This window comes from Stegodyphus dumicola, chromosome 1 (assembly GCF_044657685.1).
Source record: "Stegodyphus dumicola isolate Sdum_Otavi_A_Nest chromosome 1, ASM4465768v1".
NCBI classification, from domain to species: domain Eukaryota; kingdom Metazoa; phylum Arthropoda; class Arachnida; order Araneae; family Eresidae; genus Stegodyphus; species Stegodyphus dumicola.
In genome coordinates this window covers 129,709,097-129,736,542 of record NC_140768.1, presented here as the reverse complement: position 1 = coordinate 129,736,542, position 27,446 = coordinate 129,709,097, and the positions used below count along the sequence as shown (strand labels likewise).

The 27,446-nt window shown below is 30.7% G+C and overlaps 1 protein-coding gene across 3 annotated transcripts in view; it reads left to right on the top strand.

Annotated features, from left to right (window-relative positions):
• Positions 1 to 5,385: 5,385 nt before the first annotated feature.
• Positions 5,386 to 27,446, top strand: part of LOC118197251 (uncharacterized) — a 205,292-nt gene continuing 183,231 nt past the window's right edge. The window contains exons 1-3 of one of the 3 annotated variants that reach the window (XM_085820489.1): positions 5,386 to 5,566; positions 13,949 to 14,065; positions 21,318 to 21,383. In XM_085820489.1, coding sequence (XP_085676615.1) covers positions 13,994 to 14,065; positions 21,318 to 21,383 — 138 coding nt within the window. In that variant the 5' untranslated portion in view covers positions 5,386 to 5,566; positions 13,949 to 13,993. Of the gene's footprint in view, positions 5,567 to 5,754; positions 5,904 to 13,948; positions 14,066 to 21,317; positions 21,384 to 27,446 lie in introns of those variants that run through there. The other 2 variants (XM_085820500.1, XM_085820494.1) reach the window with 2 other exon arrangements.

Below are 27,446 nucleotides of genomic sequence, written 5' to 3'. Positions count from 1 at the left end.
AATATCCAAAAACTTTTACCTCTAAATCATCTATTACATTATACACGTCAGCAACAAATTCATACCGCAAGCATTACAAATACTTAGTATCAAATATTTAAATTATTTCCATGCACGTTTATTTCAACTTAAAGGTATACCAAATTCCTACAAACATAAAATTCACAAAATAACTATCATTTAATTAAAATATCACTAAACCATGTACACGTCGACTTATTTTTACTTAAAAAAACATCTCAGAATTGCACAAAAATGGCATTGCGCACACTCTTCACTATATCCATGTACACTGCTTTTTTCTCATAAATTAGAAAAATTTCACGAAAATACATGACAATTTTCTCAATCTTTAAACCCGGTAAAAAGAACATATATGAAATTACCTGATCGCGAAAAAGTATTTACCCTTTCCAAATATGAACATTTCCACATATAAAATAAATAAAATAACCAAAAACTTTTACTTCTAAATCATCTATTACATTATACACGTCACTAACGAATTGATACCGCAACCATTACAAATACTTAGTGTCAGATATTTAAATTATTTCCATGCACGTTTACTTCAACTAAAACGTATACCAAATTCCTACAAACATAAAATTCACAAAATAACTATCATTTAATTAAAATATAATTAAATTCAAAAACACTACTTAAAATATAAATGAGCACATACATTAAATTAATAAAAATTACCTTACAATCCTAATTACTTTAAACTAAATCATTGCTAATAACAATTTTCCCAATAATACCAAATTCCTGTCCACCTTACATTTAGAACAATGCATAAAAATAATATCCTCAAATAATTAAAAATACTTACTTACCTAATCTTCTTCAGAATCTTGATTACGTGGCGGATACACTTTTCTAATTCATTCAATAAAATTATTGAATAATTTTTTCTGCGAATTTTTCCTCCATATTTCCTCCGCTAAATAAAAAGCAAACTTCTCTTTATCACAATGCCTAAATACCCATTTCGAATTCACTTTAGTTAGGGCCATGGGATCCAAAAATTAAACAACACTGTTTCACACAACACAGAATAAAGCTAAATACAAAATTTCCACATTTTTTCCCGATTTCCCCCCTTTTCCGATTAAAGAAATGTAATTCGTCCATTAATAACACATGACATATCCCACGATCTCTCATTTCCCTCACGCAAAATAATGCGTAATCGGAACTGAGTACTGCTCACATTATTAACAAAGTCCCAGGTAGTAACCTTTATCGCCTCCAAAATGTCGCCAATTACCAGTTACCATATTGTAAAGATCAACCAAAAAAAAAAAAAAAACATCCCAGAATTACACAAAAATGGCATTGCTCACACTCTTCACTATATCCATGTACACTGCTTTTTTCTCATAAATTAGAAAAATTTCACGAAAATACATGAAAATTTTCTGAATCTTTAAACCCGGTAAAAAGAACATATATGAAATTACCTGATTGCGAAAAGTTTATACCCTTTCCAAATATGAACATTTCCACATATAAAATAAATAAAGGTTGATCTTTACATTACGGTAACTGGTAGTTTGGCGACATTTTAGAGGCGATAAAGGTTACTACCTGGGACTTTGGTAATAACGTGAGCAGTACTGAGTTCCGATTATGCATTATTTTGTGTGGGGGAAATGAGAGATCATGGGATATGTCATGTGATATTAATGGACGAATTACGGTTCTTTAATCGGAAAAGGGGGGAAATCGGGAAAAAATCTGGAAATTTTGTATTTGGCTTTATTCTGTGTTGTGTGAAATAGTGTTTGTGAATTTTTGGATCCCATGGCCGTAAGTAAAGTGAATTCGAAATGGGTATTTAGTGGTATTGAAAAGGATAGTAAGAAATGTTTTTTAAGCTTGTGCGAGAGAGAAATAAAGGTGTTTTATTATGTTATTTATTTTACCTGGTATCTTGCTTTGAAAGATAAGTATGATTTTAAAGATTCTGATACAGAAGGAAGAAAAGTGTATCCGCCACGTAATCAAGATTCTGAAGAAGATTAGGTAAGTTAGTATTTTTAATTATTTGAGGATATTATTTTTATGCATTGTTGTAAATGTAAGGTGGAAAGGAATTTGGTATTATTGGGAAAATTGTTATTAGCAATGATTTAGTTTAAAGTAATTAGGATTGTAAGGTAATTTTTATTAATTGAATGTATGTGCTCATGTATATTTAAGTGGTGTTTTTGAATTTAATTATATTTTAATGAAATGATAGTTATTTTGTGAATTTTATACTTGTAGGAATTTGGTGTATGTTTAAGTTGAAATAAATGTGCATGGAAATAATTTAAATATAAAATAATAAATATTTGTAATGCTTCATGTATGAATTCGTTGGTGACGTGTATAATGTAATAGATGATTTAGAGGTAAAAGTTTTTGGATATTTTATTTATTTTATATGTGGAAATGTTCATATTTGTAAAGGGTAAATACTTTTTCGCGATCATGTAATTTCATATATGTTCTTTTTACCGGGTTTAAAGATTGAGAAAATTGTCATGTATTTTCGTGAAATTTTTTTAATTTATGACAAAAAAGCAGTGTACATGGATATAGTGAAGAGTGTGCGCAATGCCATTTTTGTGCAATTCTGGGATGTTTTTTTAAGTAGAAATAAGTCGACGTGTACATGGTTCAGTGATATTTTAATTAAATGATAGTTATTTTGTGAATTTTATGCTTGTAGGAATTTGGTATACGTTTAAGTTGAAATAAACGTGCATGGAAATAATTTAAATATTTGATACTAAATATTTGTAGTGCTTCATGTATGAATTCGTTGGTGACGTGTATAATGTAATAGATGATTTAGAGGTAAAAGTTTTTGGATATTTTATTTATTTTACATGTGGAAATGTTCATATTTGTAAAGGGTAAATACTTTTTCGCGATCATGTAATTTCATATATGTTCTTTTTACCGGGTTTAAAGATTGAGAAAATTGTCATGTATTTTTGTGAAATTTTTCTGATTTATGAGAAAAAAGCAGTGTACATGGATATAGTGAAGAGTGTGCGCAATGCCGTTTTTGTGCAATTCTGGGATGTTTTTTTAAGTAAAAATAAGTCGGCGTGTACATGGTTTATGTGTATGTGTTATTTTGAAAAACGCGTAAGGTGTATGGTATTGTGCACTTTTTCCGAATTTTGCAGTGAATATTTGTCATGATTAAGCAGTTTTGTTTGATAAAATTTCTAGCATAAGTGTAATTCGGCTAGTAGATTGTTGGAAGAAGTGTTCAGTAGATAAGAAGAAAAGAAACATGTCTTTACTTCGTGAAGACAAAATGGCGGCGGGGGAAAAAAAATAGAGGGTTGCTGTAGGGGAGTTGGTCGCCAAATTTTCGCCAAAAAATCGCCAAGTTACCGTAATGTAAAGATCAACCTAAATAAAATATTCAAAAACTTTTACCTCTAAATCATCTATTACATTATACACGTCACCAACGAATTCATACCGCAAGCATTACAAATACTTAGTGTCAAATATTTAAATTATTTCCTTGCATGTTTATTTCAACTTACACGTATACCAAATTCCTACAAACATAAAATTCACAAAATAACTATCATTTAATTTAAATATCACTAAACCATGTACACGTCGACTTATTTTTACTTAAAAAAAAAATCCCAGAATTGCACAAAAATGGCATTGCGCACACTCTTCACTATATCCATGTACACTGCTTTCTTTTTTCTTATAAATTAGAAAAATTTCACGAAAATACATGACAATTTTCTGAATCTTTAAACCCGGTAAAAAGAACATATATGAAATTACCTGATCGCGAAAAAGTACATACCCTTTCCAAATATGAACATTTCCCCGTATAAAATAAATAAAATATCCAAAAACTTTTACCTCTACATTATCTATATTACAAACATCACTAACTAATTCATACCTTTACTTCATTACAAATGGTTACAAATACTTAGTGTCAAATATTTAAATTATTTCCATGCACGTTTACGCAAATTACATTACTTCCACCTTACATTTAGAACAATGCATAAAAATAATATCCTCAAATAATTAAAAATATTAACTTACCTATTCTTCGTCAGAATCTTGATTACGTGTCCGATAAACTTTTCTTATTTCTGTTTCAGGATCTTTAAAATCATACTTATAGTTCCCAGCAAGGTACCAGGTAAAATAAATAACTTAATAAAACATCTTTACTTCTATCTCGCACAACCTTAAAGAAACACTTATTACAACGCCTTTCAATCCCACTAAATACCCATTTCGAATTCACTTTAGTTAGGGCCATGGGATCCAAAAATTAACGAACACTGTTTCACACAACACAGAATAAAGGCAAATACAAAATTTCCAGATTTTTTCCCGATTCCCCCCCTTTTCCGATTAAAGAACCGTAATTCGTCCGTCCATTAATATCGCATGATCTCTCATTTCCCTCACACAAAATAATGCGTAATCGGAACTGAGTACTGCTCACATTATTATCAAAGTCCCAGGTAGTAACCTTTATCGCCTCCAAAATGTCGCCAAACTACCAGTTACCATATTGTAAAGATCAGCTAAAATGTTTCTACAACTGAAATTGATCAGAAAACCAGAAATCACGACACATGTAACCATATATAAACATAAATTATAGAATAACTGATTAAGTTATTTACAATTTTAGACTGAAATTTAACAATTCAAATAAGTAACTTACTCTTAGCTCAGGCGGCAATCCAGTAAAATGTAAGAGCTGTTACTTCAGAACAGAATTCAACTGTTTATCTTCTCTAAATAACTTTATAAACTGCTTAACAGATAATGCAAAAGTATCCAGTCTGCTTCGGAACATTCTTCTTTGAATTGAATTACGATGATGTATTCAATTTAAAAGATACATTGCTAAACATTCACCGACGCCATTACTTTTCGATCGCAAGATTTTTAAACGGTTGCACATCAGCAGCCGAAAACCAGGCGATCGCTACGCCGCACGAAATGGTTTCGATCGGTGCTGGAGGATTGCAAATTGTCGCTCCGCACGAAAAACCCGTCATATATGACGTCACTATCGTATCGAGATCTCGTCGCACGCAAGGAGGATAGGGCCCTCGGTGTTGGATCTCTTCGCACAGTAGGAGGATACGGCCCTTAGTAACGAAAATCTGCGCAGCTAAATCGCAATACATCAGTTGTTCTTACTTCTCCTTCTTGATTTTGCTTTTCTTTCTTTTTTTTTTTAGTCCAAAGGGGCTTTGTCCTTTAAGGACTAATTTTTTGGTGCTTTTTGGCTTTTTTTTTTTTAAATTCTGAAGAAAATGTTTATTAATAAATATATTTTAGTTTTCGCGACTTTTCCGCGTTTTACATTTGTTTAGTCGTAACCGTTTGTAGTAATGGCTTGAGTTTTCTCATTTTCAGTGACAATATGAGATAATAATACAATTCTAAGTGATTGCAGATTGAATTTTAACATAGTTTTATCGGGTATTATTAACTGAATTTCAATTATAATGTGAAACCATGCGAAAGAATATGAGCGATCGTCGAAAAAGTATGTATACCAACATGCTATTCGAGTAGTTTGTTGTACTACATTGTACAGATTGTTTTGCATGTTATATGATTTTTTAATTATCGTATGCATGCACAGGTTACAACGTGCATAAGCACATTTTGCTTTTGTTTCCTTGACTTTGAAATTTAATTTTCCCCTATGGCAATGAAAGTACTATTAGGTAAATAAATGAAGCCATTAATTGATGGTAGAAACGTGTGTCCATGCACTTGCAATCAATGTCTTAACAGTCGATCTTTCATGTACCTACCTGTTCTTTTATGAGACATATCAATATTTATGAAACTTTTATGAGATTATTTTTAAAAATTTGGTGAGTATTGCTCTAATTGTTGTTGTTTGTTGGAAGCTTGAACTCTCAAGAGTTCGTTGCGTGTATAATTCAGTGTAAGAATTTTTTGCAATATGCATTTACGTATCTATAAACTATTTATTAAAGAAATCATCCAGTGATTATGTTTATAAGTAAAGCTGGAGAGCATTCTGTATATTATAGATAAGAAAATTTTAGAATTAGTTTAGATTTAAGTAGCAGAAATGTTCTAAAAGAAATATTTCTGAAGCAATTATTATAATCTCCATTAATGCTTCTATTTAATTTATGGTTATTTATTTCTTTATTTTTAAATTTAAATTATGACCATCTTTCATGGGAATGAAAGCTATAGAATTTCAGATTTTGTTTTGTTTTTATTTCGTAAAAAATGTATATATATGTTTAATAGTGCACTGAATGTAGGATTGGCAATAAATCATTTCTTTATGTGAATATTTGTAATTTATTATTGAATTTTAAAACAGAATAAACTTATTTACTGTAGTGTAACATGCATATGATTTTGTGTAATTTATAGAAGTGAATTCTGTAAATTTGTTTATTATGTAGTTGTTTTATTACTTATTTTTAAATATTTTCTGTAAGAACTAAGATAAAAAAAAGAATTGCATTGACTAATTATTAAAAATAATACATACTCGATTTTTGTCCATTATACATAAAATATGTAATATGATTTTTAATGTAAAATTACATTGCTAAATGAAAAATGTGGAGATGAAGTAACTGATATTTAAAGTAAATTCTGAAATGAATACTTGTAATAAAAATTAACTTTTTTTTATGCACATAAATATAAATTCATTTAAATAATTTAGAATTCTAGAATTCACGCAAGTAATTTGTAGTGTTTGCATTGTTTTTTATATATGTTGGATATGTGCTCAGTGATGATTACAAGATATACACAAACATCGTTTATTCTACATTGCTCATCTACTATTCTATTGTACAGTTATGATTAAAGATAATAATAGATACAGTTACATATATAACACCTCCCTTTTTTTATCAAAAATAATAATAATAGTAAAACTAAACATATTCTTTTAAATAATAAGGTTTAACAGTCCTACTAGATCGAGTAACATAGTCCATTTGAAAAATTTGATGATACTGTACCTCTTTTACTATTTGGTGACACAACACTTCTGTTAAGTTTTGAAGGACTTACAGGCACATCTAAATTTGTAGTGCTCCTGCTATTCTAGACACAAGCATGGAAAATATCAAATATGCTTCTAATCTTATAACATGGGCAGGCATTATAGAAAGGGATTTTTTTATTAATAAGGAAATTGAAAACTTACAATTTAAAAGATTCATCTAATATGTCTTAATGCATGATACCTATAGCTGTCACTAAGTATTTTCCCACCTAGTGCAATCTCTGTGGATCCTAAATTCTGCTGCCTAGTGCCTACCTCTACACTGACCAAGTATGTGACAAAATGAGACAAAAAAAATCAACATAAAGCTAACTGTTAGTAAATGCCAATTATCTTCTTTCAAATATGTCCAACTATTATATATGTAAAATATTTAATGCTACTTGATAATACTACATAAAATTAATTTTATTTTCAAACTTATTACCGTATTTGACGGCATATAAGATGCACTTTTTTTTTTAAATTTGGTCTCAAAAAAGTTACCTGCGTCTTATACGTGAAGGACACAGTAGTCTTATACGTGAAGGTAATTGCATTCAATAATCGTTTATTTGGCTTTTACGAAACGTGAGAACTAAAAGAAACCACGCTATTGAAACTTTCTTTCCTTGTGTGTGGCCGTCTAAATAAGGGTGCGTCTTATATGCCGTCAAATACGGTAATAATTATGTTAATTACTTCATGTTTAGTAATAATGCATACTACTTAAGGATCTATTTTATTTTTAGGGTGGTATTACAAAAGTGAAATTCAGGCATAGATAATGTTTTTAATTGAATTTATTCAGTTCCTATTTTCTCATAGGTCCTTAATTTTTTCCATTAATGGTCCTTAAAAGTACTTAATTTCCATGTGCAGAAATGTTTATGAACCCTGTGAGAGTCTGGAACATTGTAAAATTATTCATCTGCAATCCTTTCTTCTTCATTGGATGCAAAGTGCTTCCCAGAAACAAATTTCTTCAAGTTTGGGAACAGTTGGAAGTCTGAGGGTCTGATTTCAAATCAAGAGAACAAGGAGGATGGCTGAGCAAATCGTACCTCAAATCCCAGTCTTCCCATCACCAGCACACCCTTACGCACAGGTGCCTTGGGTTGATCTTTACATTATGGTAACTTGGCGTTTTTTTGGCGAAAATTTGGCGACCAACTCTCCTACAGCAACCCTCTATTTTTTTTTTTCCCGCCGCCATTTTGTCTTCACGAAGTAAAGACATGTTTCTTTTCTTTTTATCTACTGAACACTTCTTCCAACAATCTACTAGCCGAATTACACTTATGCTAGAAATTTTATCTAACAAAACTGCTTAATCATGACAAATATTCACTGCAAAATTGGGAAAAAGTGCACAATACCATACTCCTTACGCGTTTTTCAAAATAACACATACACATAAACCATGTACACGCCGACTTATTTTTACTTAAAAAAAATCCCAGAATTGCACAAAAATGGCATTGCGCACACCCTTCACTATATCCATGTACACTGCTTTTTTCTCATAAATTAGAAAAATTTCACGAAAATACATGACAATTTTCTCAATCTTTAAACCCGGTAAAAAGAACATATATGAAATTACCTGATCGCGAAAAAGTATTTACCCTTTACAAATATGAACATTTCCACATATAAAATAAATAAAATATCCAAAAACTTTTACCTCTAAATCATCTATTACATTATACACGTCACCAACGAATTCATACCGCAAGTATTACAAATACTTAGTATCAAATATTTAAATTATTTCCATGCACGTTTACTTCGACTTAAACGTATGCCAAATTCCTACAAATATTAAAATTCACAAAATAACTATCATTTAATTAAAATATCACTAAACCATGTACACGCCGACTTATTTTTACTTAAAAAAACATCCCAGAATTGCACAAAAATGGCATTGCGCACACTCTTCACTATATCCGTGTACACTGCTTTTTTCTCATAAATTAGAAAAATTTCATGAAAATACATGACAATTTTCTCAATCTTTAAACCCGGTAAAAAGAACATATATGAAATTACCTGATCGCGAAAAACTAATGAACATTTCCACATATAAAATAAATAAAATATCCAAAAACTTTTACCTCTAAATCATCTATTACATTATACACGTCACCAACGAATTCATACCGCAACCATTACAAATATTGTCAGATATTTAAATTATTTCCATGCACGTTTACTTCAACTAAAACGTATACCAAATTCCTACAAACATAAAATTCACAAAATAACTATCATTTAATTAAAATATAATGAAATTCAAAAACACTACTTAAAATATAAATGAGCACATACATTAAATTAATACATACATAAATACCCATTTCGAATTCACTTTAGTTACGGCCATGGGATCCAAAAATTCAGGAACACTGTTTCACACAACACAGAATAAAGCCAAATACAAAATTTCCAGATTTTTTCCCAATTTCTCCCCCCCTTTTCCGATTAAAGAACCGTAATTCGTCCATTAATATCACATGACATATCCCATGATCTCTCATTTCCCTCACACAAAATAATGCGTAATCGGAACTGAGTACTGCTCACATTATTACCAAAGTGCCAGGAGGTGCCTTTATCACCTCCAAAATGTCGCCAAACTACCAGTTACCATATTGTAAAGATCAACCGTGCCTTGTCCCAGTGAAAGATGAGTTTTTTTCATTATGCTAAGTCTTTTCTCGTGAATTATGGCATCCAGCTGGTCAAGAAGGTTGGAGTAATATTTGCCTGTAATTGTTCTCCCTTTTGCAAAATAATCAATTAATAGACTCCCTTTCGCATCCCAAAACACACTGGCCATGACCTTTCCAGCAGATGCGATTGCGTTCGCTTTCTTTGACACAACCAGGATCTTCCACCCACTGCTTGGACTGTTATTTCATTTCTGGCATGTAATGATGGACCCATGTCTCATCCATGGTGATAAATTGCCGCATAGAATCGGTAGGATCCCTGTTGAATCGGTCCAAAGATTGCTGTCAAAATCGTTTGCACATTTACTTTTGATCTGCATTTAGCAAATGCGGCACCCATCTTGCACAGAGCTTTCACATCCCTAATTCTTTCTCACTCTTTCTTCCGATATCCCCACAACTTCAGCTATCTCACTCATCCTCACTTGCCTATCATCCAACACGATATTGTGCACTTTTTCGATGGTTTTCGGCATGGTTGCAGTGTTTGCCCGATCTTCACATGGGTCATCTTTGAGAGATGTATCACCACGTTTAAATTCAGCTGCTCACTTTTTAATGGTTGACATGAAAGGAGCTAGGTCTGTGTGAACTTTTATCAACTTCGGATGAATTTCCTTAGGGCTTAATCCATCAAAATTGAAGAATTTTATGACTTTACAATATTCAAGTTTATTCATTTTAATGAATAACACGCAAGATGTCTACTGCGAAAATTCGTTTAAAGGAACTACTTAAGAGAACAAGTTCAAACTTGTCATATGAACTAAGACACTTAACCCAGGCAGTATACATAAATTCTGCTGATTGGAGTGCCATCTCTTGGTCAGGCTGAGAGCATTTCACCTTACCCTCGTATTTAAAAAGCCTAAGTTTATTAAAATAGGCAATTTGGGGAAACATATGCTGCATATCATTATGGATTTTATGCAAATTTGATAGATGGTCTTTTTTTATTTTAATCTATATTTATATTTTTAGTAAGTACTATTCAGCTGTTTAAAAGAAAAAATTAGATACGTTTAGGTGGGGGAAAAATGCTCTTTTAAAGTATCTGCAAGTAAAATCTGCCAGTAGTTAATGAAAGTAAACAAAATTTCTACTTCTGTATTTAATCAGTTTCCATTAAAATATTAATACTATTACAATTTTGAAAAATTGCTAATTTGATGTTTTTTGTAAATTAAAATAATATTACAATGGAAAAAAGCAATCTGTTAAATTTCATTGAAAAAACTAGAATGAGAAATAAAACCAGGTGAAAAGAATATTAGTAGTTCAAAATGCAATCATCTTCCGATTTGGCATCTTTTGCCACTTAATCCTATGCCATTTTTAAGTAATCGGCAATCATTTTTACTATCTAAATTTGCATATCTTCAAATTTTTTTAAAAAAATTCTATTTTTCAAAATATACCTTAAAAATATTTTCTTTTGCAAATTTTTATAAGTTGTAATTCTGAATTTTTAAAATAAATGAGAAAAACTTCTTGAATGTTGTTTTGATTAAACATAAAGTTGAAATAATAAAACAAGGAAGTTTACTTTAAAAAGTGATATCAAATACAGTCAAAAGTCTTTAATCCAGACGTCCATAATCCAGAATAATCTATAATTCAGACCTCAAAGCTACAAACTTTCTGCGCATACGTAAACGCATTATGCATTTATGCATGCACATAATACCTTTACGCATGCGCATAATACGTTTATGCATGTGCATTTAATGCATAATGGACGGTATAAACTAGGCTAAAATTATCTAATTATTTATTTCAGTTAATGTTGCAGATTGCACTGTTCCTTAATCTTCTATTTGGATCCGTCTTATTATTTTTTGCAGACTGTTAGAGCAATTTATAAAAAGTAAGCTTGATTATGTTAAAAAGAGTTTCTGATTCTGGAGCTGCCAAAGTATCTACTAAGCGAAAGCATGTTTCAATGTACTGCTTCCAATACTGAAAAAAGTGACAGAGAGGTTATTGAAAACGAAAAAATTTCGATTGACAAATTAGTCGGTATTCTCGACACAGCAATTATAGGACTTGAACAGCGAAACTTTGTAACTGAACAAGAAAGTATGTCTGTTTATAGAATTAAAGAGAAAGTATTAGCACATGAAACGAAGCAACTTAAACAACTCACATTAAAAGAAATGTTTAATAAAGTAAACAAATAAATATTAAGCTTTTTTTTTTTTTTTTTTTGTAAATTTTGATACCCTTTAGATCATAATTGCTCTTTATTACATAAATTAAGGTTTCATATTTTTAATTTTATAATTTCTGCATGCCATTTTACCAGATTTAAACTGATGATCTATAATCCAAGGAAAACCCGATAATCTGGAATCGCCGAGTCCGGATTAAAGACTTTTGACTGTATATACAAAATTGAATTAACATTATCAAATTAAAATTGAGTGCTAATTCTTAAGTGTTAATACTGCTTATTATATGGCTTGGCACTTTGGGGTAAAATTGCCATACCATTTGAGAAAAATCAGTGTTATGTCAAAGTAAGTATTGTAAAGCAGTGTTATATGCGAGTCAAATATATATTGTATTTACTTGCATATTTTCTCCTCTTTTCCTGCTAATTTTACTGCTAGAAAATTGAGAAGGGAAAAGTAGTCATTGTATACTATTTCTAAAGCAACAGTTTAAAAGAGAAATGTAGCATATTATAAAGCGTACATAAAAGATTAAAAAGATACACTAACATATATTTAAAAGGCTTTATAAAATCTTTTAAATTACACAAAATAATTTTCTATTTGTGCATACATTTTTTATTGTCATCAGCAGTTTTTTAAATCATCTGTTAAAAAAAAAAAACTAGGTAAAAAAATATGTGAAAGTAACTTCAATTAATAAATCTGTAATATTGCTAATCGTACGACTACTAGTATTTACTATTACTATTATTACTAATATTTACTCTTACTGTTTTTTATGAAAATTATTACAACTTAGTTCCTTTTTCTAGGAGATCAAGCTTTTTTAATCTTAATGCCTATTATCTCTGCCTAACTTTTTGATGCTTTAAAATCTGTGAACAAGAACATTTAATTTGTGTTCATTTGTAATGTGAAGCTGAGAAGAAGCTCATAAAAAATTAGAATTACGTACGTGACTGCTTTAATGTTGAGAAAGATGAACTGATGTTTCGTGTTAGCTAGACATCTACTGTAGTACAATACCACCAAAAATAAGTTATGTTCAAATGAAAGAATATAGAACTTGATGATGGAATTCTGACTTCTTAATCAAAATATGCACTGTAATATTAATAAGAATCTGTCATATTTTTTGTATGATGAAGCTATTGTTGAACAGTATAACAAAAGGACCGAAAAAGTGTATTATAATTTTTTTATTTTTCACATTTTCTAAATATAAGCCAAGAGGTAAAACTTTGCTACAAAAATTCAGCCATACAAAAACCTGTTTGAGAGCTGAATTTAAACTTGCTGTATAAATCCATTTACATGTTGCCTAAAGTTAGAGTACTTGATCATGTAAACTTATCAGATGAGCTGCATTGATAAGTTCTCACCCTTTTGAAATCATCCACTAACTGCCAAGATCTCATCAGTTTGTAAAATAGGTCAGAAACAACATTTGATTGTTAAAAAAAAAAAAAAAGTAGCATCAACAGTGCTGTAAACAAAAGTAAACACATTATTTGCAAGGCAGATGGTGGTGGCATGAAACATTAGTAGAAGATTCTATTATTCAGGCAGATTTGTCTGTAGCATTGAGAAACTTTTGAATATATAATTCTGAAAGTGATATTGAGAAATTTGATTTATGTATATTATGATCAAACAAAATAAATATTTTTTTTCAATTATTCATATTTTTGATTAAATTATTTGTCAGTCAGTTCAAACTCGTATAAGAGCTAAGTTCCAAACTTAAGAAGAAAAAATATGCTAAATTTTCTCAATTTATACATGGAAATATACTAGTAAGTTTTTGGGGGGATGGGAAGGTGAAATTTTTAGGCGATATCAATATTTATGGCTCTACATATTTTTTCTTTCTTTGAAAATATATCCCTAAAATTTTTTTAAAAATTATATCTATAATATGATATTAACAGTTATGTGTATTTTCTCCTCTTCTGTAGGACAGTGATTTGTATTAGATTTTCTAGAAGAAACTGTCATCAAATATGAACTCCGCTCAGTCAAATTCAAATATGCAGAGATCAGCTGTTGAAACAAATGTTTTGGAGCAAATCCGAGTATGTTATTTTTTTAGAACAGTTGTAAAATACGTGTTATGACTGTATTTAAATTATTTATTTAACAAAATCATTATTATGTTAAACAAAATCATTATTGATTGATGGTAGTTGTAAAATTACATGTAATATATGAATATTGTAAATTTCCTTTCTACAGGAGTTAATTTAAAATGCCTTTTGCATAATGCAATGGTAACCTTTTTTGCCTCATGGATCCCATTTACTATTGCTAGATGCTCATCCCCCGTCCTTTCTCCAACTAAAAAAATACATATATTTAAATTGAATATTTTTTAATGTGTTGTTATAAATTAAGCAAGGAAAAGTGTTGATAAACACCAAAGCGTAAGTAAAAGTGCAACCAATTCTTTAGCATAAACTGTTACACTAACTGTGAAAACAATGGTGCCCTCTGGTGAGTAGCCAGAGAAATACTTCAGTAAAAGCCAAGTGTCCCACTTGATAGGTTGTATCAGACTCTTGCTCTGTAATTTTCTTAAAGTTAAATGTAATGTCTGTGTGTAACTTAAACCTGTTAATAAATACTTGTTACACTATACAGGACTCTTCTATGACCCTATCTAAAACGACCCCTTCACAAAAGTAGTTTTTTATGTTCATAAACTATAACTAAATACTTAACAGCTAAATAAAAAGGCTGACCACATTTTCCATATGAGCATAAAGTTAAGATGTTAATCTGTTTTCATTCATTACTATAAAATAAATATGAATCTGTTACAAAAGTTCTCCAGTATATTAGCACACAAACAACTGCATGGAGTGGGGTGGGGCTTATATATGTATAATTTACATAGTCGACAGTGAGTGAATACTGCTAAATTATCACTTAACAGGCTATTTAGCATTAAATAGAACCTAATAAGATTTAGTATATAAAAATGATCATTTAATATAACATTGGTGAAAAATAAACAAAAATTTTATCTGTTGTATATTTTGTGCTACTGAAGTAATTCTGCAGCTATCACCTATTCATAATGCACCTGGGGTTAGCTGAGCTGCTATGAATGAATATGTGCTTAAAATCACCCTTATATGAGACTGATCAACTTCTGTCTAAACAAATTGTCATTAGATAAAGGGAGCCACTGCAGTAAAGCATGATCTTCTGTAGCATTTAACCTTACGTAAGATAGAAAATCTTGAAAAATTTCATATATTTATATACATCAACATTATTTTGGGTACTTATATATTTTCCCTTGGACCATGAAAGTTGGGAGAGGTGCTGCCAAACTTGTGCCAGTTATTCTGACTTCAGAAAAAGGAACAGATGTCTCTTTATTCTGTTAGGTAATCACAAATCAACAGATACAAGTTAGGGATGCAGCATATAAAGAACATAATTAATACAAGCTTGAGCTATGAGATTATCTAACAGACAAATTCAAGAAACTTATGGCAGTCATTCCAATGGTCACAAATTTCTAATGGCATTTAAAATAGGAACAAAAAGTAATCTTCGTGAACTCGCAAATTTGCCTAAATACAAGTGCCGTTGAACAGTTGTGTTGTATTTTTCATTTCATCATTTTGCAGAGTCCCTGAATCTGTTAATGTAATGAGTGTGCTGACTAATATTGGGATCCATGAAACTATGTTGGAGTGATTAACTTGAACATATTCTGATCTTACAGCTCGTAATTCATTAGTTTGTTCAGCCTTTCAAGAATTTTGAGCAACTATACATAAGAAAACAAAGCAGGTTGAATGTTTCCACGCTAGCAGAGAATTTGTCTCTGTTAAATAAAACTAAAGCAAATCATAACATCATACTTATCCATAACTTCCACTAAATTGCAATGTTTAGTTACAGTTTTTTGAAACAGTCATCAGAATATATATGTACTATGTTTTGTAACTTACAGAGCAATATGAGCATAGGTGTTGACAATTCACCTTGTGAGCAGGTGGTCTAAACTTATCACATGGAATAATGTAGTGTGCGTTAATATGTTTACTTATACTCTTAGTGATATTACTTCTCATTAATTGTGGCTATAAATTGTTAAGAAGTAAAAAATGTGTGATTTGGAATTATAAGTTGGTACCAAAATTCCTGTATCCCTGTCCAAAATCCCTGTCCAAGTTGTACTGTAATCAGTTTTTGCTTTTAAATGTTCAAATGTAATGTATGCATTGATTTCAGAAGTTTATGTATGTAATATATTTCAATTAAAATTTGTTATAATTTTTTTTTTAAATCTATAAATGAAAAGTGGAACTAAGTTCATTTAAATGAATCATAAATTTAAAGTTCCAACTCAAATTTTCACTTTATATGTTGCACCTTCATTTCCCCCCCTCAAAAAATTTCATATTATGCATTATTTTGCATTTATTTTTAGTAATTGAAATCCAATTTCCTCATAGCATCTGAATCTTATTTCTTGTAAAGTAATTATTTATTTCAGAGATTTAAGTATGCAAAAATAAATGTGGAATCTTTATTTAACCTATAAAAATGGTTATTATAAAAGCTGTGTTTCATTGACCGTTTTAATAGCAAGTTGCCTTAAAAGTTATATTATTAATCTGTAGAAGTTTTAATTTTAGTAATAATTGCTTATCTCTGATATTAAGCGTAAAATATTCTTTAATTTTAAATTCTTTTCAGAAACAAAATGTAATAATTTTATTAGATTTCATTACTAAAAAATAATGTGGGCAAAATTTAACCGCTTTCCTTACAAATTTTTTTGAAAAAAATTGCAAAAAATCATCACATTTTTTTATTTTATTATTAAATACAACAAAACGAAACAAATCAAAATATGTAGGTTTTAAGTTGAATTTTTAATTTTTTGAAGGTGTAAAAGCATTTATTTTTAATATTAGTTTACTATCCCGAGTTATCTCGGGCAAATGGAAAGAAGTGAAATATTAATCTTTGTATGATAGTTTTTGAAACAAGGGACAACACAGAGTGATGCCTGACATTCTACACTGGTATCTGGTCTCTTTTCTTACTGGCTTACTGCTGGAATCTCTTTCACGGGAGCACAGAGTACACTGTTTCATTGGATTTGATTTTTTTTTTAAATTATTTTTTTTCTACCTCTTCATAAGCACTATCTGAAAAATCATTGCTTTCGCTATCTTGCATCATCGCTATCATTTTATTTTTTTTCAACGCATGCATTCTTCTTTATACATTACTAATCCATAAGCCAATGTATACTATATAATAGGAAACACGTGACCAATCCCTCCAAAAGAATCGTGCAACCAACAAAATTTGGCAAATTGCCAATCAAAGCTGAATATATTCTTTCATATCCTCCAGACCGAATAAAACCGTGATAAAAGAAATCGTACTAACAAATTCTGCTTCGCCCGAGTTTTCTCGGGATAATAATCAACTGCAATATATACGAACCCGAGATAACTTGGAATAATCAGGCAAGCGGTTAAATTTGTGACCTTTATTGCCAATGTTGTACATTTATTACACGAATATTAATTTGTACATATATCACAGTATTACTAAGTCAAAAGGGCTATTAGTCACAAAACATGATTTTGCATTGCTTTAGTTTTTATTCGAGTCTGTTGCCATTCGGAAAAACATAATGTATTATTCTTTACTACTTAATCTGTCTGTTATTAACTAATAAAATATTTAAAAACAACAAGTTCAGTTCTTAAATTTTTTAAAAAACTTTTTAAATCTGATTGATTTAAATAAAAATGCTCTTACCGTATTTGACGGCATATAAGATACACTTTTTTCCCCTAAATTTGGTCTCAAAAAGTTACCTGCCTGCGTCTTATATGAGAAGGACGCAGGTTAACTTTCAATGCTGAATGCTATTTTTAGCCCGGATAAAGGTCTAGACACACATATTTTTTTCTACATCTGCCATAATTATTTTGCGCATGCATGAAATATGAGTATCTGTCGCCAAGAAGCATCAAAGCTCGAAGCTGATGTTGAAGTTCGAACAGGTTCGATGGTCACATTACGTCTATGGAGCCTTTCCTTCTTTACATAGACTTTCTTTGACTCAGCCGACACACGTGTCGGTATCGGTGCTACTCTGTATAAACGTGTCGGTATTGGTGCTTAAAACTGTTTGTTAAAAAAATATATCCTGGAAAATAGGACTACAGGAAACAAGAGATTAAGCTAGACAATTCAGTATAAACTAAGAGTGTTAAACTATACCAAAGTGCATAGACACAGAGCAAGCAGCAAGGCATTTCGGTCCACCACCTACCGAAAAAATTATATGTACTTGGTGACTGCAGGAAGATCAATTGAAAACTGCTGAAAAACAAAAACATAACCTTCGATGCCCAGCTCTGTCTTGGCCCAAACTTGAAAATGCCATAAAAGTGTGGGTGATAGGTAAAAGGAAATCTGGAATGTTTCAACCAAAATGATAATCAATGAAGCCAAAGGATTTGCAGAACATGGGAATTGGAACTTTTCAGGGTCTGAGGGCTGGTGCTACAGTTCATGAAAAGGCAAGGTTTATCAATGCACACAAAAACAACTATTGCACAGAAAATGCCAGCAGATTAAGAAGAAAAAATACATTTCATAGGTTTGTTATAAATGCACGCAAGAAAACTTCTTTTGAGTTCTGTCAAATAGGAAATATGGATGAAATTCCACTCACATTTGATGTACCATCCAACAAGACTGTGAGTATTAAAGGGTCTAAATCAATAACCATAAAAACCACAGGTCATGAAAAAACCTGATATACGGTAGTTCTAACATGTGTTGATGGCACAAAACTACCGCCGTTTTTCATATTCGAGAGAAAAACTTCTAACGGGCGTAATTGTTCATGCTCATCCGAAAGGCTGAATGGACGAAGCTGGAATGAAACTGTGGTTACAAAACGTAGGGGCGAGGCAACCTGGTGGACTCTTAAGAAAACTCTCTCTTTTGGTTTTGGATCAGTTTAGCATCCATAGAACTGAAACCATAAAGAATAAAGTGAGAGAATTAAAAACACAGATAGCTGTCATTCCTGGTGCGCTGACTAGCCAATTGCAGCCTTTACATGTATCGGCAAATAAGCCATTTAAGGTAAAAGTGCGAGAATGATGGAACAAGTGGATGGGAGAGCCACATCACGCCCCGGCCCTCTATTTCACAAGTGTGCGAGTGGGTGAAAAGATCTTGGGAGGACGTAAAGGCTGAAGTAATTGTTAAGTCCTTTAAGAAGTGCGGAATCAGTAATGCTCTTGACGGTACAGAAGATGACGCATTATTCAAAGAAAGTGATACTAGCGATGACGGAAACAGTAGTGATTCTCATTTTCGATGATGATAATAGTGAAAAGGATTATGGTTTTGAAAGTGATTAAAGTCTAATTTCGTGATAGGCAACGTTTTCCTTGAATCTGTGTTTTTTGTTGCTTCTGCTTTATTTTGTATTATGTTTGATTGCTTGCCGTTCATTCATTTATTCATTATTGAAATTTACATATCATGTTCAAAATAGCTTGCCGTTTGTTAATTTTCCTTAATAAAAATATGTTTGGTAATTGCATTCAATGATTGTTTATTTGGCTTTTACGAAACATGAGAACTAAAACCACATTTTAAGTTCGCGCTTTTTTCTTTGTGTGTGGCCTTCTAAATAAGGGTGCGTCTTATATGCCGTCAAATACGGTAATTCATGTTATGTGTAATAAAAACATTAAATAATTTTAATGAATGATGTTATATATTTTTTCATTTTTCCAATATGCAGAAGCTGTATAATGTTCCCATGTTAGTCTAAATGCACATTCATCTAATATTCTATAAAATGTTTTGCTATTCCACCTGTGCCATGTCTATGGATAATCCTTATTGATAAACCATATTAAATTAAAAAGAAGCTTTTTTTGGGCAATCATAAAAATTTGAACCCTTTCAGATTTATATATATATATATATATACAGTCAAAAGTCTTTAATCCGGAATGATCTATAGTCCCGACCTCAAAGCTACAAACTTTCTGCTCATGCATCAACGCATTGTGTGTTGACGCATGCACATATTCGTTTACACATGCGCGTTTAATGTATAACGGACGATGTAACCTAAGCTAAAATTATCTAATTATCTATTTCAGTTAATGTTGCAGATTGTGTTGTTCCTTAATCTTTGAATTGGATCCGGCTTATTATTTTTTGCAGACTGTTAGAGCAATTTTATAAAAGTAAGCTTGAACTTTCGATTATGTCAGAAAGAATTTCTGATTCTGGAGCTGCCAAAGGATCTGCAAAGCAAAAGCATGTTTCGATGTCCATCAAACAAAAAGTGGAATTGCTGCAAAAAATGGATAAAGGCATATTCTTTGTTTCTCTAACCATTCCGAAGTCTGTTTATCAATTTCACGCTGCTCTGCAGGGGGGGAGGGGGAGGACATCGCGGTGCGCAATGAACTGGAAGTTGATCTGTCAGCACTATCCTTATCTTCAGGGCAGATGTGTTTATTTTATTTGCCTTATAAGTCCTTAGTAAATGTAGTATTTCATCTCGATTTACTCCGTCTTTGATATGATTTAAATCAAATTCCTCATCATTATAAATATCATGAATACACATCAAATAGTCTTCTGGTTGCAATTTTCTAATTTCGACTATGCGAAATGTATGCTTTGCGCATGCGCACGTTGAAAGAAATGTTTAATAAAGTAAACAAATAAATATTAAGCTTTTTTTTTTTTTTTTTTTTTTTTTTTGTAAATTTTGATATTCTTTAGATCATAGTTGCTCTTTATTTCATAAGTTACTGTTTCATATTTTTAATTTTATAATTGCTCCATGCCATCTTACCAGATTTAAACTGATGATCTATAATCCGGAAAATCCAATAATCCAGAATCGCCGAAGTCCCGATGAGTCCGGATTAAAGACTTTTGACTGTATAATTTTTTACTAAAGAAATATTAATTATATTATCTCCTAATATTAATTTTAGTAGAAGTATCTAAAAAGAGTGAACATGTATTACATAAATTTCTGCAAATGTAAAATTTCAGTTTTTGTTAACGAAATATTTTTGAAGTCAGCCAATTTATCATTGACTTTTATTGTTAGAAAAGAATGTTATGTGAGTTAATATCATGCATGATGATATATTCTTATTCTTGAGAGGCTATTTTAAATTTCTGGTTAATCAATCACCTTATTTACTTTTGCCAAAGCAAAAATTGTCTGTAGAATTTGTGGTTAATTAGGAATTTCTTTTTTAGTCATTATTCTTCTTACAGAAACAAGGGCTGTCAATTTCTATTGTTAGTGGAGATTCTAGTTCTTCACGATCTTTTGCCAGTTCAGTAAGTATTTTCTATATGTATTTTAAGTTTTTTTACTGAAACTGTATTCTGAGTATGTATAATTAAAAATTCGACCTAAAATGTGTTTCATGAAGCCTTAAGATTTTTTTAATTTCAAATTCCATGGCAATAATCTTCTTTTAGGAGTAAAAAAAGAAGCTAAAACAAACATATATTGTTTTGATTTTTGATTAAGACATGTTTTTAATAAGGAGACGGTAGTGTGATATTCAATTTCTATGCCAGATTAAGGAGAAAGGTAATTCCTGTCATTCAAATTTTGAATTTGAATGAGAAGTATCAACATATTTTTTGGAAATAGTACTTTTTATATTTTGCATCATTACTTTAATGTAAGTAATGACTAAAAATATATAAATAAATAAATCAGAGTTATTTGGGTATTAGCTATCTGATGGAACGTTATTGATGGTAATAAACTCTATTTATTATTTAGAATTCTATTTGTGATAGTGTCTTATTTTCGTATACGATATCATTCAAGGTACTTACTATCTGATAACATTTATTTAAGGTGAAATAAATGATTATAATTAATTTTAGCTAATCAAGTATATAATTTCCCTTGTGTGTGTTGGGGGGGATTATCACTTTTTGCAAAAGACAAAAATTGCCTCTTGTTTGAAAATTGCTTAATTTTCACTTTCGAGTAGCTCAATCATGATGCAGCAATAATCCCTTTGGGCTATAAACTAATCACTGAAAGCTCAGATTTAAGAATTTAGGCTTTTGACAGCAAAATATTAAGGGAAAGGTGATTTTATAAAAGTAATCTGTAGATTGCTTTTGTTTCCAAAAAGTGTTAACTTAATTTTGAAGAAAAGAGATGAATGAGCAATTTTAAAAAGTACGCATAAAAGCAAAGTTTTTTAAGAAAAAGATATATATTTATAGAAAACTTAGATGTTGTCATGTGAATTCAGAACTCGTCGGTCGATTGTTGTTGATCAGCTATGTAAATTTGTGTTTTAGAGAGAGAAATTTCTTATTTTTATTTCTGGATAATTGCTTTTTGGTTTTTTTTTTTAACATATAAGATTCTAATTTTGAATATAGAGTAGTTTCAACATGAACACTTAATAAATGCATACATTGAAAACGCTGTTGTGCACTTTTCAACTGTTCACTTTTTGTGAATTGCTGTAATTTTTAAAATTATGTTAGCTGTAATTTTTATTACTAAAAATTATATTGTATTGTAAAATTTGTTATATTTGACCTGAAAGTGGTTTTGCTGTCTGAACATCGCGTATGTGTAAATCTTAAAACAATTTTTTTCCCTGATATTTTTCTTTTAAACATAAATTTGTAAAAGAATTCGTAAAACTATAAATTGCTTTGCTTCTATTGGTAACATTTAGTGTTTTTTTGTTCTATGTCTACATTTTATATATTAGGTTTGCTTAAAAATAAGACCTTCTTTGGGAAGGAGGCTATATTTTTGTTCTGAAATTTGGTAATTATGTATTTGGTCATGTAAATTTGTAATTGGGTATGTTAGCAATTTCCATAGTCTACCTCCAGATGTCTTCATGAATATTAAAAGCATTTGTAATAATCAAAACGAGAGCTGTAAAAACTTAACCATCGCAAAAGATGATGTTAACTACTCGTGTACTTTTAAAAATCAGTAGAAAAAAGTATTCTGATGTTGTTGGTTGTGAATTTCTGTCTTGATAAATAATGCAAAAACAAAAAGATGCACATAGTGGATGTAAGAGAAAAATCCTAAGGCCAGCAATTTCAGAGGTGGGATTATTGATGTCGATCTATTGTGACTGAATGCCATTAAGAGTCTGGTGCAAAAAAGAAAAAGTAAAATTTTTTTAACTCTGTCTAAAGTTATTAAACATATCAATAATAAGTATACAACAATTAAATGTAAATAAAAAGGTAATTTAAAGCTGCCTTTTCTTGGCAAAGGATGCTAAAGCAATCTAATTGAATTTGCGACAGAAATTGAGGAAACGGTCCTACCAGATGCCATTGTGATTGTGATTGTGATTAAAAACATCATCACTAATAGTAAAAATTATGACGAACTATTTGTAAAACAAGTTTTCGAAAGGATTATCGAGGAAAGACTTAAGAAAGAAGAATATGAAAGATTAGAAAAACAAGCAAAATTAGAGTTTCAAGAAATTTGAATTACAAAAACTAAAACTTTTAAACGAAAATAAATAAATGTCCGAAACATCAGTGAGAAATAATATAACCACTCGAGAAAACCAAAAATGTATCTTATGCAAAAATTCAATTTAAAGGATCGAGATATATCTTCATTCCTAATAATATTTGAACGTCAAGCCAAACAGGTGGGTTTCATTTATTAGGACTTTTACTCTTGAGATCACACAACTGATCACCATAGAATCTAAAGAACACGCTAAGGAGTATATATTTGTTATTATTAAAACGTATTATTATGTTAAGCTCAGAAAAATTTGCCAGAAATTTGTTAATCGTATTAGGGATTAAAGAAATACATGGACAGGTTTTGTTTTCAAAACTCATAACTATTTTAACGAATGGTTAGCAGGATTAAAAATAAATGATTTTGATTCTTTAAAAGAATTAATTATAACACATCAACTGAAAAGACAGTTTCTGAATTCTATGAGGGAAAATTTTATTGATTCATGGCCTAAATATGTAAATGTGAATGAACTAGCTGGAAAATTAGATGACTATGGAAGCGTTCAATCAGGACTAAAAATAAACAATGAGAGTAAAAGCAGTTCTAAGTTATGGCCTTGGGATGATTCTAAAAATACTCTGGGAGTAATGAAATCTAGTAATCCCAATAGATTCCAAAACAGAGACATGGTGAGAAACTATAAATATTGTGAAAAAGACAGTTCATCTATGCTTAAATATAATGAAAAACAAAAACTATTTAATACTTCTACTCGTAATGATCAGGGTGATCCCAAATGTTTTTAATGCAATCTCTTTGGTCATATTTCAAAATATTGTCCCTATCCCTGCAAAATTGGTGGATTGAAAGGCCATTCAAGGAAATATTGTCCTAAGAATAAAAAAGAAGCTACATTAAACCTGCATGGTCTTTATGACTCTTCCTTAGCAGCTGATATATACTTGAGGAATTCTTTAATTAACAATTCTTATATTGCATCTTCAGTGATTGACACGGGAGTGTCATTGTCTGCTTAAAGAATCAGATGCGAAAGGCCTGGGAATAAATATTTCATCTTGCAGAAAGGGACTATTTGGTTTCGAAATTCAAAACTGTCCAATAAAAAGTTTTTTGCGCCATTTTTTTTTTAATTAAAAATTTGATGGTGTAGTGGCAAAAGATATTCCAGTATTAATTGTGCCACATTCCGCTCAGCCAGTTAGTTGACTTATTGGTTAGATGAACATTTTTAGATTTGCCACATATTGCATGTGCTAGAATCGGTGATGCCTTGCATATCGGCTATGCAAAAGATTGTCCATTTACTGGGTTGGATTGCACTGAAGAAAATTCCTGTATTAAATTACAAGCAGATAAAACAAAGAAAATAATAAATAGCAGTGCAAATTTTGTGAAAGTAAAAATGGAAAAACAAGTAATCTATCCTGCGACAAAATATGAAGCTGATTATACTAATCAAAAATATGTTCGAAGCAAATGTAACAAAAACAAAGGTTTACACTGCTGCAATGTTGGTAAGACATACTTTTGGGATGTGGACTATGATAAACACTTTCATATTAGAAGCAAAGATGATTGTCCAAAACCCTTGCATAGAAAAATACTAACTATAAAGTGAAAGCGATTTCCAAACTGAAATGATCTAACAGACAGCACTGGTTGGGAATCTGGTTATGGTCTTGAATATGACCAAGTTGAAGATAATGTGCCATACATGCCTGAAGGAAATTTTGTAACAAGAGAAGGCTACCGTTTGTAAGGGATGTGCAGAAACAATTCAGATATGAAAGGAGAATATTATAAAAGGTCTTCTGATAAAGCATGTTTAAACTCTATAGATGAAAAAAAATTTACCAGAAAGGAAATCAGAGGAATTTGCAAGTGAAAGAAGAATTAGGCAGCCAGAAGAATTTGTATATTCAGCCCACACGATGAGTGAAGATAAGCCCCTGAAAATGTCATCTTATTTGGAAACAAAGCACCGAGAAATAGAACATCGAATGCCAAGAAAAAGTCAAATTACTGAAGCTGAGAGTAAAGAAAGAGTACTTAAAATCTTTACCTCATAATTTTTTTGAGAAGCAGAAGATGAAGGAGATGAAGAATAAGATGAAGAAGTACTACTGCAACAACAAAAATAAAGGACAGTTGTGGACATTTGTTTAGTCAGGATGCCCAAATGTTAGCAATTTTCACAGTCTGCTGCCAGATGGTGTCATGAATATTAAAAGTATTTGTAATAATCAAAACGAGAGACATAAAAATGTAACGAAACTGAAATATATATAGTCAAAAGTCTTTAATCCGGACTCGACGGAACTTCGGCGATTCCGGATTATCGATTTTTCCAGATTATAGATCATCAGTTTAAATCTGGTAAAATGGCATGCAGAAATTATAAAATTAAAAATATGAAACCGTAATTTATGAAATAAAGAGCAATTATAATCTAAAGGGTATCAAAATTTACAAAAAAAAAAAAAAAAAAAAAAAAAAAAAAAAAAAATCAATATTTATTTGTTTACTTTATTAAACATTTCTTTCAACGCGTGCATGCGTAAAGCATACATTATGCATAGTCGAAATTAGAAAATTGCAATCAGAAAACTATTTAATGTGTACTCGTGATATTTATAATGACGAGAAATTTGATTTAAATCATATCAAAGACCGAATACATCGAGAAGAAATACTACATTTAGCAAGGAATTATAAGCTGAATAAAAATGAAAACATCTGCCCTGAAGATAAGGATAGTGTTGACAGATCAACTTCCAGTTCATTGCGCGCCGCGACGTTTTCCTCCCCAGAGCAGCGTGAAATTTGTTGGCAGTGTTGATAAAGGCAAAGCATATTTTGCTTCCCTTAAATAAAGCTAAGACTAATCTAAATAAAATTCATGCTTTATTCCGTAAATTAAAATAAAAGAGCTAACACTGTAGCCTTTACATTTAAAATCACTTGATTGAAAGCAAACTAGCATTATGCTAACTCATAATAACACAAGAGAACAAGACATTCGCCGATACCGGCGTACATATATATAATACTCGGCCTACCCGCCAATCTTGACGTCAGCGGCTACCACGTTAGCTTACCGCCAATTGACCTCCGATCAAAATTTGCATCTGGAAAACTAAAGCCAACAAACGGCCCTCTTTTTCTCATGCAAAGACAAAAAACAAAACTTACACAGAATTACAGAAGTTCATAGTTCAATTCTATTATACGAAAACACTTATTGTCTTTAAACACTGAAAACATCTAAACAAAACTTTCTTAAATTAACAGCAGTTGCTGCTTTTGTAAATAAGTTGGCAGTATTTAATTTACTGGTGATAAATTCAAGGTCAAACACTCCATCATTTACTAGTCTTTTAACAAAGTGATATTTTACGTCTATGTGCTTAGTTCGGCGATTTTCTATTGGCAATCTAGAAAAATCAATAGCAGACTTGTTATCACAAAATAGTTTACACTCTCTTAAATTAAACTTTAAAATTTCATCTTGTAAGACATTTTTCGTCCACATTAATTCCTTCGCTGTTTCAGATAAGGCGATATACTCCGTTTCCATGGTTGATAAACTTACACATTTTTGTTTAACAGATTTCCAGATTACCGGTATTTCATCTAAATATAATATAAATCCTCCCATGGACATGTGGTCATATCTATTACTTGCATAATCAGCATCTGAATAACAATATAAATTTATATGTTTAATTTCCGATAAGTTTAACTTATATAATTTAGTACTATTGAGATAACCAAGCAATTTCAACAATGCTTCCCAATGCCTAATTCCAGGATTCTCCTGAAATTGTGGTAAGATATTCACTGCATATGTAATATCTGGCCTTGTCCTGTTAGCTACAAAAACT